The 13,785-nt window shown below is 39.3% G+C and overlaps 1 protein-coding gene across 1 annotated transcript in view; it reads left to right on the top strand.

Moving 5' to 3' along the window:
* The window catches only part of sorcs3a (sortilin related VPS10 domain containing receptor 3a), a 319,849-nt gene that overhangs the window by 185,421 nt on the left and 120,643 nt on the right, over positions 1 to 13,785 (top strand). The window contains exons 7-9 of the mRNA XM_042484973.2: positions 591 to 709; positions 5,716 to 5,805; positions 6,281 to 6,460. Of these exons, the coding sequence (XP_042340907.1) occupies positions 591 to 709; positions 5,716 to 5,805; positions 6,281 to 6,460 (389 nt within the window). The remainder of the gene's footprint in view (positions 1 to 590; positions 710 to 5,715; positions 5,806 to 6,280; positions 6,461 to 13,785) is intronic.

The following is a 13,785-nucleotide window of genomic DNA, read 5'->3' as shown; positions in this document are numbered from 1 at the left end:
TTCCTCCTACACACACATACACATAAAACAGGAATAATGAACAGGCCTCTATAGGATTGAATTCCTCCCGGAGAAAAGAAGGCATCCCCAGGGAAACAGCGCTGGCTCGCCCCACCAATAAACCCAGTGCATGATTCCTGATTAATATGGCCTTTCTTCTCTTCCCTTCACTCCCTGAATGTCAGCTCCATAACTCTGAATGGCAGTAGGTCTTCCATAGGCGACATAGGTGAAACTGTTTATTCCAGCTTGTGATGTTGGATGCTTTTTTTCTCATATAACCATTGTGTGATTGACAGGCCGAGATGCTTGTCTGTGGTATCTGTACATGACAGGAATAAATCTGGTGCTACAAAGGGAGGCAAATTAGTCCGAGAAAATGTCAGGCTGCATGGATGGGTGGAGTACAGCCCTACACAGTTCAAGTAACACATAAATATTTTCCTGGCACTCCATTAATTATATATATAACTGAGAAAAAACAGCTACCATTCAAAGATTCTCTCTATATTTGATGTTATACATATGAGATGTTGCCGGAGCTAGCAGTCATAAACTCCTCATGTTTTCTGTATTTCCTCCTATTACAGATGTGCAGTATGTCACATGCAGAGCTCCAATGTGCACAGAAACTAACAGGAACTACCCATTCCCCGGATACATTGATATCAGCTCGCTGGTAGTTCAAGATGACTACATATTTATACAGGTAGGACTCTAAACTGTCAGGCTCCCTTACCCCCTGGTACATGATGGATTTCATCCTGGAGATATTGTCAATCCTGAGATAAATTTGTCTTTTATATTGCGGAGCCACTACAACAAAGGTGGGTGTTTAGTCTATATTGTGTTATTTATTAGGATTTTCTAAGCTGCATAAAGCTACTTATGACCACAGTGGGGTGAAAAGACAAAAAAAAGTCACAGAAACACAAACTGCTTTCTTCTTGCTCCTCCGCAGTGGTATGGACACGAAACAATTGATTAATTTAGACTTGCCTTGACAAAAAAAAAAAATTGCACCTTGACTTGGACTTGAGCCTGTTGACTAAATAAAACAAACTTTAAACCTCTCCCCACAGAGTGCACCACAGATAAATGGTTTTACCTTAATTTCCTGAAGCATCTAACATTAACGCTACCAAGCTGACACTTAATTGCCCAGATCGATTTTGTTTGACAGCAACCAATTAAGTTACAAGAGAGAAACATGAAGAACTAGTGGTATGTTATTGTGTGCTGGTTGGTAATAGCAAAGACAGTTTCTTTGTGTACAAAAAAAATGCGGTGGTCAATGAAAACTGAATTGCAGTATGCAAAACATGCAGACTGGAAATTAAAGTTGGAGATGCAATAACATCCAACTTCTTTTGACATTTGAAGAACATTAAGTTGAGGCAAATATAAACATATTTAGTGAACTAATGTTTAGCTAACGTTATTACTCTTTTATTAAAATGGCATAGAACTTGGAAAGAGTGCATTATGACTTGTTTGTGACTCAAAACTCAAAGTTTAGGACTCAGGGCTTTAGTGCAAAGACTTGAGATTTACTAGTGATTTGCAAAACTATGACTTGGTCCCACGTCTGCTCCACAGAAACATATTGGGGCTCTCAGTCTGCTGGTGTGCATATATGCTTACAGCCGCATGTTTTATTGACTCACTCTGGTGTTTTTTGTTGGTCAGGTAGATTATGACATGTCAGTGCTTGCTTGCTGAAAAATGTATGGATTTTTGTGTAGAACAGCGACACTGTGTCTGGCAGGCTGTGTCTTGATTAGCATACCAAAATGATGAAGCTCAAAGTTCCTCAGAGCTTTGTTTTGCATGAGGTTGTGTTCTACAGGAGAACTTTTTACATAACATCATTTGACATTCATATTTAGAATATCGCTGAAATTGATTTATTTTGAGACCACCTTGTTGATTCTGTACAAATTTTTTAACTTCTCCGGGCACAAAATCACAGGGGTTTGTGTTCAAAGGTTCCATGTGCAATATTTCTCATTTGAAAGTTTGTGCCTAGCACAAAAGAATTATTTTAAAAGAATCATTTTATGTTAACTCAACTAAACATTTATACTTTATTTTTCTGTGAAGCCAATCTAGTTTTAATATTCATCCTAGCCATTGCCCGGTGTGTCATATTAATCAGGATTTGTGCGACAGAAAAATCTGAAATGGTAATGCCCTGAATTCCAAGTAACACAGATGCAGTTTATGGGTTGTGTTTTAATTTTCTCCACAGCGTGAATATTATTTACTTTGACATTGTGCAAATGAGGTTTCGTGCATTTAAAAGTCAACAGGAAAAGTCAGCATAATTGCACGGCTAGTCCACAACAACTGCAATTTTATTCAAATTTATTTAACAATGGCTGTGGTGCTTCGTGCCTTTAAGGGTGTTTGGAGCATCTGTGCTGAGGGATTAAAGTTTTGTGCTTACCTCTTCACCTCATTGAAATATATCTCCTTCCAAAGTTGGCTAAGATCAACACACGTTAGAGCATCCGACCACCTACAACATTTTTCAGATAAACTTCACACCGCTCTCTTGCCCCAAAGAGTTTGATGATCCCTGTCCTCCAAAAACCTTCCTTGACACTGTAACAGAAACTGATAACCATCATTTATAAAATCTTTCACACTGATCCCCTCACCTCTCCACAGTCCACAGTATCATGCAATTTAACATCCACCTGTGCAAACCTTGTAACTCTGATTCACCCTACAGTGCCTAACAAATGTTCATTTGTGCGATTAATACTATAAGGACATTAAACTAATAGATTCTGCCTTTTATTATTATTTTCGTGTAGTAGCAGTTGTAGTATCATTTGTGATGGTGCTCTTCCAGCAATTTGATCCCACTAAATGTTTTATTCAGCAGAGAGCAGGGATTTTTCAGAAGCCCACTTACCTGAGCCACCTACGGGCAAGTCCGGCCTGCGAAACCCTTACTGGCCTTGGCAGCACATTAGACAAAGAAATAGAGTTGTTCTCCAAAGATCCTTCAATCCTGTTTGACCTCTCCGAAGTCTTTCAAGTAAACTCACAACCACTCAACCTAAACCTCCCCTTCAGTTCTAGCACCTCCACATTTTAACACGTATGCGTCACAGACGAAAGATCCTGAAAGGGATGGGAAAAAAAAAATCAATCATACCAATTCCTCTTAAAGTTCAAACCGCCTCTGGTTACCCTGACATCGATCTCCTGCTCCTTCCCTCGATTGCATGTGGGACTCGTTCTGCAGTGCTCAATGCTAGTCCGCTATATTTCCTCTCAGAGCTTGTTTTCTCTCTTCAGAGTCATTCAGAGCACTTACAGGATCAGTAAAAGAATCGGCCTTGTCATACAACATTAATACTGTTATCACTTCTTTTCAGCAGAGAGCCACAAGTTTAGTTTGAAGTTTTCTTCTAATGAATTTCACGTCATTATTGATAGGAGGGAAAAGAGTGTTATGGAGCTGCAGTCTCACTTAGCTCTGTGCCTCTATGTGTGTGTATAAAGTGCTTGGCATCTGTGGCCTCAAGGCTAATGACAATTCTCCAGCACCCACCAGCCTTGTGTTTTCTTGCTGCATAAGCTAACAACTAACAGCTCTGAGTGTTTGCAAAGGGTCTAGACCATTATGGACAACTTCTTTTTTTCTTAGCCTGCAGATGAGGCTTGGTTAGGCAACTTAAAGATTTCTCTTGACAAAGAATAATGAGACTATTGATTGTCCTACGAGATATTTACCAAAGTCCACTTCGAAACCACCAAGCGCATTGACACCTAGAGAGGGCAGCATCCTCTGAATGCAAGCCATGAGATTGCTATAAATGACCATCTCCCCCCAAAACACCCTGTGTATCCAGCAGCAGCGCCTTGGAAACTAGCAGGACAAAGTGAGGGAGAGAGAAATAGAGAAAGAGAGAGAGATTGATGTGCGCTTTCACCCACCACTTTAATTGATTGGAGAAAATATGACACGGTGTCAGTGATGAGGTTACACATGAGGCCTTGATACAAGGTGCCTCCAGCATTTACTCAGCAGCAGTAGAGCTCCATCACTACAGCACTACAGCACTTAGAGAAATAATGAAAGAGAAGTAAAATGCTGCTAAAACAAAGCCCAAATAAAAATAAAATTCCAGATAATAGAAGGAAACTATGTATGCAACTAGGGAGTAATTATAATATATGCCCTGAAGGAAAAAAAAATGCTGTGTAACAAAGTGCAACCACACATGGTCATCCAAAATTAACATTAGCAAATATAATCCTTATCAGAAATAAACTTAACTAGTTGCCATTATTTTTGCTCATGGTATTACGGTGGGCTGCAATTCTGCATGTTGTTTGTCCAGTTGGTGTTGCCGTACCTCTGCAAAGGCTGTTGCTCGACTGCTTTTGGGCAGCAATAATCATTGACTATGTTAACACGCACAAGATATACAGTTTTTTACTCTTATTTGGAAAAAGCCAATAATCTACATGACTACTAAGCTGTGTACTTGGCAAATGAAAATTTATTTTAAATATAGAAAAGTGGAACAGCTGCTTGTCGTTTTTTTTTTTTTTTGCATCAAAATTGGATTTTTTAAAAAAGTTTTCTACCAGAAGTGGGCTTGTTGAACCATGCAAATGCAGCCTTCCTCTTTCATTTCAACAGCCACCTTCTTGCAAAGGTCATTTTTGTGATATTTGCATAAATCCAAAAATCTGTTGAATTCCAAGTCTTTAATAATGTTTAAAAGTAGGTGTGTTTCTTCCTCTGACCATAAATGTGGGCTATTCTTTTGGGCATGCATCTCTGCACCACAGCCTTGCAAACTGCTGGTGAGTTGGTCTATGTAGATTGATCCAGGACAATACACAGAGCCAACCATAAACGGACAAGAGGCCATGTGCTGTAAACTGCAGTAAAAAAATCCTCAATGAGATGCATTTTTCATCTACATGTCCAAAGAATTCTCCTAAAACCCAAATTATTCCAACATGTTTTAATTGGAAAATACTGAATTCAGAAAAAGGCCTTTTTCGGGATATCACCATGGAATATGCTGTTTTCATGACTGGCATCAAATTCAGAATATTGTCATATTCAAGATAATAGTGGAATAATAGTGTACATGTAAAAATTCCCAGTGTCAAACACTGCACTCTCTCCATTTTATTACTTGCAAATGTAATGTCTTAATGGTGATGTATACTATATTGAAAATGGTTATGTTATCAGGAGATGTCATATTTAACACACACTGAACTATTATTGGCACTATGGAGTTATGACGGACACTTATTAATCTGCTCCTGTGGAGCTTGAATGTGCTTAAGTGCAAATCAAATTACAGATTAATGTCATCTCTTGTATGTCTCTGTGTCATATTGTTTGTGCTTTGTGTTTTGTGTGTTTTTACTATGTTTTTACAATTTCTGCAACACAAATTTCCACTAATAAAATTGAATAGAATTGAGTTGAATTGAATTGGATTGAATTGAAAAGTAGAAAACTAGAATGTTTATATATAATGTTAGTAATATGTCATAATACGTCATAAAAATGTCATAGATAGTGTGTGCACTTTTCCTGTGCAGCCCTCCATCAGATTCTGTCTCCTGAAAATGTCACTCAGTCAGCAAAAATTTGATGACTGAGACACCCCCTCCCCCTCCTGTATATCATATACAGTGTATGTAATTGTACTTTATGTATTGTAGGTTCCCACGTCTGGGCGAGCCACTTATTATGTGTCCTACAAGAGAGACTCATTCATACAAATCAAGCTACCCAAATATTCCCTGCCTAAGGTAAGTTGCAGCAAAATTAGCTTGGCATGCATTTTGACTTCTCCCTTTCTATGACTCATAGAAATCTGTTTTAATTTCAGAATGTCACAGAGTTAATTAATCATAGACTAAATTAAGTATTCTCATTCCTTTTCCTGAAAGCTTTTGAATTTGGTGCTGTCACAGAGCTGAAATTTATGTAGATTGGTTAAAAAATGCTTTAAGCCACAGGCGTATGACCAACTTTTTTTTATTTTTTTCAGTTAGTTTTCCCTTAAAGTGAGCGTACCGTCCTTTTAAGGTCATACTTTTAGTCATGGTACCACACTCAGAGCGAGCCCTTGAGTGAGGTTTGCATTATAGTATGTCGTCAAGCATTTATATTCACACTGCAGCATTGATCTCATGACCAGTCCCACAGGGTCAGCATGTTCTAATCCGTCACCTTTCCACTTCCAGTCATAACTCCTCTTAATCTTTCCCTGCTCCCTGATAGGATTTACACATTGTCAGCACTGATGAGAAGCAGGTATTTGCGGCTGTGCAGGAGTGGAACCAGAACGACACCTATAACCTCTACTTGTCTGACACCAGAGGGATCTACTTCACCTTGGCCATGGAAAATGTCAAGACCACTAGGGGCATCGGAGGGAACCAGATGCTGGATCTGTACGAGGTAGGGACCTGATGAAATTGGTCACCCCTTGGGGGGGTGGGGGGTGGGGGGGGTGTACACAGCAGGGTTTTCATTGATTGATGCTATAGGAATTTACTTTCTCAGTATAGATCTGCCATAAACCGCAGGCTCATGCACATGGCAACACACAAACAGTGGAGCAAATGGGTTTTTTCAATAGCTTGTGGTCAAATGTGCAATACATTTTGATTTTCATGTCCCGTTGCACAAAATAACCAAACAGTGTCTCAGAAGGGTGCATCAATTGGGTTGTTAATCAATACCAGTGACCCAACAATTGCCTCACTGCTGCTGAATTTTCCAGCTTATAAAATTGTGTAGTATTGTCTTCTTGCAACAAATACTTTCCATTTTAAATGCCCAAATCGGATCCAAATGTTACCAAAAATTATTGAATTGGAAGATTAGTTCACGGGACCTATATTTGTACCAGGACTAGCCTGTAAAAACTGTCATGTGTCTTAAGTGGCTCTGAATGAGCTTTGTGAAATCTGAGGTCGTTTTCACACATAATAGTCCAGGGGACTCTGTTCGACTGGGGGGTTAAAATTGCAACACTGTTGCAATTCAGTTTGGTTTGGTTCACTTTCACACTGCACTTTGTCAAATGAACCAAGAGGAGTAAACATGCAGTTGCATCATCAGGACCCACGTGGGGGAAATCAAACTCAGCTGATTGACAGAAGTTCATGCAGCAATTTAATGCTTATAGAGAGTCTATATGTATTTTCTTTGTTGTTATGCTCACACATTACAGAAGAAAAGTCACAAAATTTTAGAAACTCTGCATATATTTTCCACTACAGAAGTACTATAAAACAGTCATTATTCAGCAGCTGCTGGAGGCTCTACAGAGGCACACATCTGCATTACCTTCTGCAAGATCGTTAGTCAGGACATAATATGACGGCTTCTGAGCGAGTTCTGCAGTGATACTGATGACAGAAAGACCAGATACACCTTCCTGTCCTATTGTTGAGCGCTGGTATGCTGTAATAAGCTTAAGTTTTAAAAAATTTCACTCAGCAGAAGCATCTGACTGTATTAATAACTAATGATAACGCGTGCGCCCGTGGCAGCGGCACTGGCCTTTATCAGGATCAATTATGAGATTGTGGAGAGATTTCATGATCAGCAGAAGGATTTATTATTGGTTTAGCTGTTGAAATTATTCTAAAATCACGTCTTCTATCATAAAATCCTGTAGTTGGTTCGTATTATTTCACACCACAAACGAACTGCACCAGAGTTATCTTGGAAGGGAACCGAGACCCCCGTTTTCAAGCGGAACAGAGTTGACTTGTATGGTCCACACCAGCATTTGAATGAGCTTTCACACCACCCCAAACGTACCGTACTATCTGAAAACCAGACCACATTTTTAACTGACAGCCTGTGTTGCAAACTCTGGCCGTCGGCATTTTAAATGTGGGCATTCTGCAGGCTTGTAGGGTCCAACGTGAAGGCAATATTGGGTTACAGTGTGGGAAATACAGTGCTTGATTTGGACTGGTGCCTCTACATTTTACTCGTTGGTGTACCGTGGGGTTTTTTGCGCAGTTGCACCCTTTACAAGCCGGTGGTTCTCTTTTCTGACCTCTCCATATAAAGTTCTCTGGGTTATTTATAATGGCCCTAAATGAACTGCACTACCCAGGGAGCATCGTTTCTGTTCTCACCTGCCTGCTTTTTTCTGTTGAAGGCTGCGATTGGCTCCAGTGCCCATAATGTGACGCCGCTGTGCCTTCTTGTATAGCATTACTTTACATAAATGTGAGCGTGGCTCCAAAATGGCAACACAAAGAGAACACAAAAAGAGTCCGACAATGACACAACTGCGCTTTGAAAGTCAAATCCTATGTTGCTGAATGCAGGCCGTGAGCAGCTAAAGTTAGGGACACTCCTAGCAGCGAAGAGCCTTTTGATTAAACGTTAAAATCAGCAAAAAAAAACCTTCAATAAGTAATTTGTTAGATTTTACCTACAATACGAAGGAATCGTATTCTAATATTTTTATTAATTAAATTTTCATGTGTTTTTTTAAAACATAATAGGATCAGCTCATCACAATATTATATAACTGAATGAGGATAAATGATTATTTTGAATTCATGGTAACCCTGATCATTATAGTCTGTCAAAGATTTATTTATTAAAGCTCTGCTATTATAAATGAGGTATTAACGTTGATGATAACAATGCTGTGGTAGATGCTAATGTTTATGAACTTCACTACACTACTTAAACTTGAATTAATTGATTTTTGACCATGTGGGGCTAAACGCAACACTGACGTATTATCACCTTGTTGATGAACGTGTTTAGCAAACAATTGCCTTCTTAAAAATTCAGCAGACACGGCGCAACATTAGCATTAGTTACATAGCTGGCAGCTGATGAACTGTGTCCAGAATTCTCTCCAACAATGACTTCCTGAGGGAAACATCTGGCTTTTAATTTGCCAAATTCTCCACCAGGTTCACTATTCATTTGCTGACATTGTTTGCATGACGGTTGGTGCTTGGCAGGTCGTGTACAGCTGGATTACATAAAAATATTGCATATTTAAGTCTTTAAGGCAAAGACTTTGCCACAGTTGCAGCTGTCCGGTTTGCATTGTTTGCTTTGCATATAAAGAGTTGTTGTGGAGTTTGTTTTTCAGTTACTTGTCATACATGGTTAGGTCTGCATTACAGGCTGTTGTCGTCCATCTTCCTGACAGCAGACATATGCATTATAAAGAGCATGCTTAATGGGGCTCATTGCCATGCACCTCTGGACTTGTAATGACCTTGTTAGCTTACTGGCTAGCTACTGTATGTGTTTGCATTAGCATTCATGGCAGGAAAGTAGATTTCCCTCCTTCTCCACTCCCTAGTGAACCCAGTTTATCACTCCTACACTGGCAGGTGTGGCTGAGAGTGAAGGAAGTGAGATATTGGCCAGCAGCAGTGGCAGCAGTGTGGTAATTAACAATGCCATTACCTCTCCTGCACAGTATGTGGTGTATGCGCGCGCGTGTGTGCGCCGCTCCTATTACCATGCGGCAGTAAAGGCATTTCACCATGCAGCATGAGATGATAAGGTGTTTTAATTACATTTGTCACGCGGTCACAGCTCCGTTCTTGATCAGAACCTAAACAAGAGATAGATGATACACTGCTGCCTCTGCTAAATCAGAGCCATTACACAGAGAGAGATATATGCTATCAAACTCATCCCATTTATTGCTGTTAGATCCTGACAAACTGCACTTCACAGACCTAATGTTCCAGAGAGAAGACACAGCTCCAGTCAGACCAGAGGAGAGACGGAAAGTAGGGAAAGTTGTTTTGTTCTCCCACATAGAAGTCATGTGTCTTCCCACAGGGCCTCTCCTCTCTTTGTGCCTCCTCCCTAAAATCAATTATGCTATTTCCACTCAGAAAATTGCACAATTATCTTCTAAATTAGAAGGATGATTTTATTGTCAATCAGATTGGATAAGGGCAAATTCTCTAATCATGAGCCTTTGTTGTGCAAACTAATTTTCTGTTGACATCGGGGCTCTAAATCACCCGCTAAACGTCCCTTCAATCTGAGAGGTGGTTTAGCAGGTGGCTCTCCGACAATTATCACTCTGATTGGCTCGGGGTTCACTGTATAAAAAATCATTAATCTCTTCCTCTCCTTGCTATAAACAGCTCTGAATGATTGATTGAAGACATGGAGTGGATTGTTTTCAGTGAAGAGTATTAGATGATCTGGATAATGCTTATATTCATAATGATGTGGCCCTTCATTGTTGTGTTTTTTTTCTGCCAGCAGGCTTAAACCCACAATGCTGTGATCCAACAAATGAGCCATGTAATATATTGTAAAATGTTAAATTGCTTCACATTAAATAACTGCCGATTCCCTGCTGTTCAATGCAGATGCTTCATCTAACTGAACAGCAGTGCTTTTGGAGATTGGCAGCCATGTTTTAATCTATTAAATATTTTGAAATGTACGTGTGGGCTCTACTCCACTTATGTGATCATTCAGTTAAGGGGGAAAAACATGAAAAACCAGCAACTCTTAAATTACAAACTGTTTACCATCAGAACAGCAACAAACAGTGCAGCATTGGATGCGGTATTTTTAGATTGTGATGAAAAGGTTGAATTGATGTGGATTCTGTTGAGATTTATTTATTTTTTTCAAGTGAAACATACAGTGACATCCTGTAAAAAACAGAATAACTTTAAAGCTGCACAAATCATTGTTTTTAATATTGACAATAAATCAAATGACCACGTGTAATATGAAAGGTGGGTCAGACTGAGTGACCAATCCATAAAGAACTATCACCCAGGTCTGCAGTTTCCAGCTTTACAGTCCTTTTTAACCTCTTTTAGCATCATTTAGCTCACTGTATTGGTTCAACACAAATTTACCGACCAACCCCTTATTACCAAAACTGCAAATAGACAAAGTTAGTAACTAGCTGGTGAAACTTGGCGGAGAGCATTTTGCAGGTAAACGGTTGGATACCTCCTTTACGAATGGACTGAGATCAAAACAGGGCTAAAAGAAGTGTGAATATTGGACTTTTGGTAGCAGATGGACACAAGTAATGCACAGATCGCCCCTAATATTATTTGAATCCACTTGTATGCATAAATCATTCATCCAATCATTCACCTGCATCCACATCTCAGCTCCACCTTACCAGTCCCAGTTCTGTTTTTAAATTATGTATTGTATTGATGTACGAGTGTTTTCTTTAGTGATTTACTTATATGTTAAGAGCGTTTTTTGTTTTTTTTTTTAATTGTAAATGTTCCCATCGAGCATTAATGTCGTCACAGCAAACATTGTGGGACATTTAAGCAGCAAAACTACAAAATATCGTTATAAACTTGACAGAGGAAACTGAAATAATTTTGTTGCTTTTTGTGCCTAAGTGTCTATCTTAATAGCTCTGCTCTGTTCACAATTTAGAGAATTTAATTAATACCTTCCTCATTAATGATGTATTATTTTACCCACCCACAACCCTTCTGCTAATAAGTGGAATGTTAATTTTTATGACCCGACCCACCTGATCTGTGTATGAACCGCAGTGCTCGTGGATATAGCTGCAATCTGCACACCAATAGTGGACACTAACACGACTTAATGCTAATGTTACTTTGTTTGTGCTGTGGATAAAAAGGCAACCCTTAGCTTGTGTTCAGCAACTTCATGTGTCTTTGCTGTGTTTTGAGCTTGTTTTGTTGCTGTCAAGTGCCCAAAACATTTTTTTTTAAACCAGTGAATGCAATGTAAAGCGGAAATGGATAGTTAATTCATAGGCTGTCAATAAAAAATAACTGAGTTAATAAATTGGGACATTTCTCCCGCAAAAATCAAAAATATTCACTGGTTCCAACTCTTTTCATTTGTTTGCTGTGTTTAAAAATTGAAAAGGTTTGGGTTTTAGGCTTTTAGTTTGACAGAAGCAAATTGAAGATGTCAGGTAGGACTCTGGGGACTTGTGGAGGTGAAAAAAAGCAACAAGAGCGCCTCTGGAGCCCCTTACACCCACTGGTGCTCTATAAAGAGGAAATGAATGATTACAAAGAGGAAAAAATATGCTCAGCAGGATGTGGCCTAAAAAATCCAATTCTAGAAACTCGAGCAGATGGTTAAGAGTAAAAGTCTCCTAATAATTAAGGGCTATTACATTATAAAAAAAAAAAAATATATCCCAATGTGTGTCGACACACTTCAGATTCCTCTTGGTGTCTTTACACACAATCAGCCCTGATCTACTTTTGGTCTAATTTCACAAATAAAGCCAAAACCAAACAAACCACAAATATGATCGTAAAGAATATATCATTTAAATTGGAAATAAGAGGGATTTATGCTTCCCAGATACTGAATTTATATTGATACTGTGATATCAGATGACGCAATAAACTGCAGTAGCTGCATTTTATTTTTCATCTGTGAGGAATATTTAGATTTGCCTGACATGCAAAACAAAGGGTCACACGCAGAGCCTCTCCGTGCAGCAACTGCTGACCAATCAAGTCACCCAACTTCTGTGTTATTTAACAATTCCCTGTCGTATGATAATAAGGCGAAGTCGACAGATTCCAGTGCTGTATACGGTCACAGCAAAATGGGAGTTTTTTTGGATCCATCAGCTGAATGCTTTATAAGGACAATTGACTTTGCATGTTTTCTGTGATTTGTCTCTAATTGGTCACTCCGTTGTTTTGTCATTATTATGCATTATCATTATGTATTTCTATTAGTTTTCTAATAGAATTAGAATAGAATTTCTATTAGATTTACCTGTCATTTCATAATTTGGGTCACATGATGGCCTCCTGTTGGTTTCTGCTGCTATATAGATGGGACCATACATATGCTGTAAATGTCTTTAAAGCCCTTACAAAGACCAACAGTGATCAAAACATGGTGGCTTTTTCAATTATTTAGTCACTACAATAAAGCCTTTTTAATGTAATTCCTCCTTGTTTTCCACATTTTGGAGTACCTGGATTTCCTTCCTGTTTATCCCGTTGTTTCCTGTTGTCCACGGGCACCTGACACAAGATTTGACCCACATTCTATTATACAGAGCAACCTGATATCTCTCTTTTTCTGAGATGTTTGCTTAGAATAATAGGTTGTATGTATGAGCAGAGTTTCAGAGGTGCTGTGTAATGTCCTCTGTCTTGAAAAATTGAATATGTTAAAAGATTTTGCGCTGTTAACCACTTATGGAGAGAGTGACTTATGCTTCCCTGATTATTAAAACCAGCCTCGCGTTTGTTGTCTCTGATCACGTGCCACAGCACAATCATCATGCTCTATCCTCTTTTTCATTTGCACTCAGTTGGCATTCAGCAAATGGCAGAACTGCTTTCAGTCGTGACAGCACAAAGGCGGTGAATAATAATTTCCCAAAACGTGGAAGTATTCCTTTAAAGACTAATCCGCGCTGTAGCATGGAGATCTATGTCTGCGTCCTTCACTTTGTTGTCAAGAAAGTGGAGTGTGGGTGGTGTGAGTGATGGAGAGAGAGAAATTTATGCTGAGGTGGACGTGTGGTTTAGGTGTGTGTGTGTGTGTGTGTGTGTGTGTGTGTGTGTGTGTGTATGCGTGCACGTGTGACGGAGGAGGTGTAGGCAATAAATAATAACTGCAGTGATTGACAGGTTGGGTTGGATAAGGACGGGAGGACCCTCGTTAGCCGCATCCATCCTGTGCACCATGTTTCTGTGACAATGTCAAATGCGCTGCCTATTAGTGCCACTTATCCAGACATGCTCCCTTCAGGGAGG

This window comes from Plectropomus leopardus, chromosome 3 (assembly GCF_026936395.1).
Source record: "Plectropomus leopardus strain MGB_pleo_1.0 chromosome 3, ASM2693639v1, whole genome shotgun sequence".
Taxonomy (NCBI): Eukaryota; Metazoa; Chordata; class Actinopteri; order Perciformes; family Serranidae; genus Plectropomus; species Plectropomus leopardus.
Note: the sequence above shows the minus strand (reverse complement) of the source record. Positions and strands in the feature narration are given on the sequence as shown.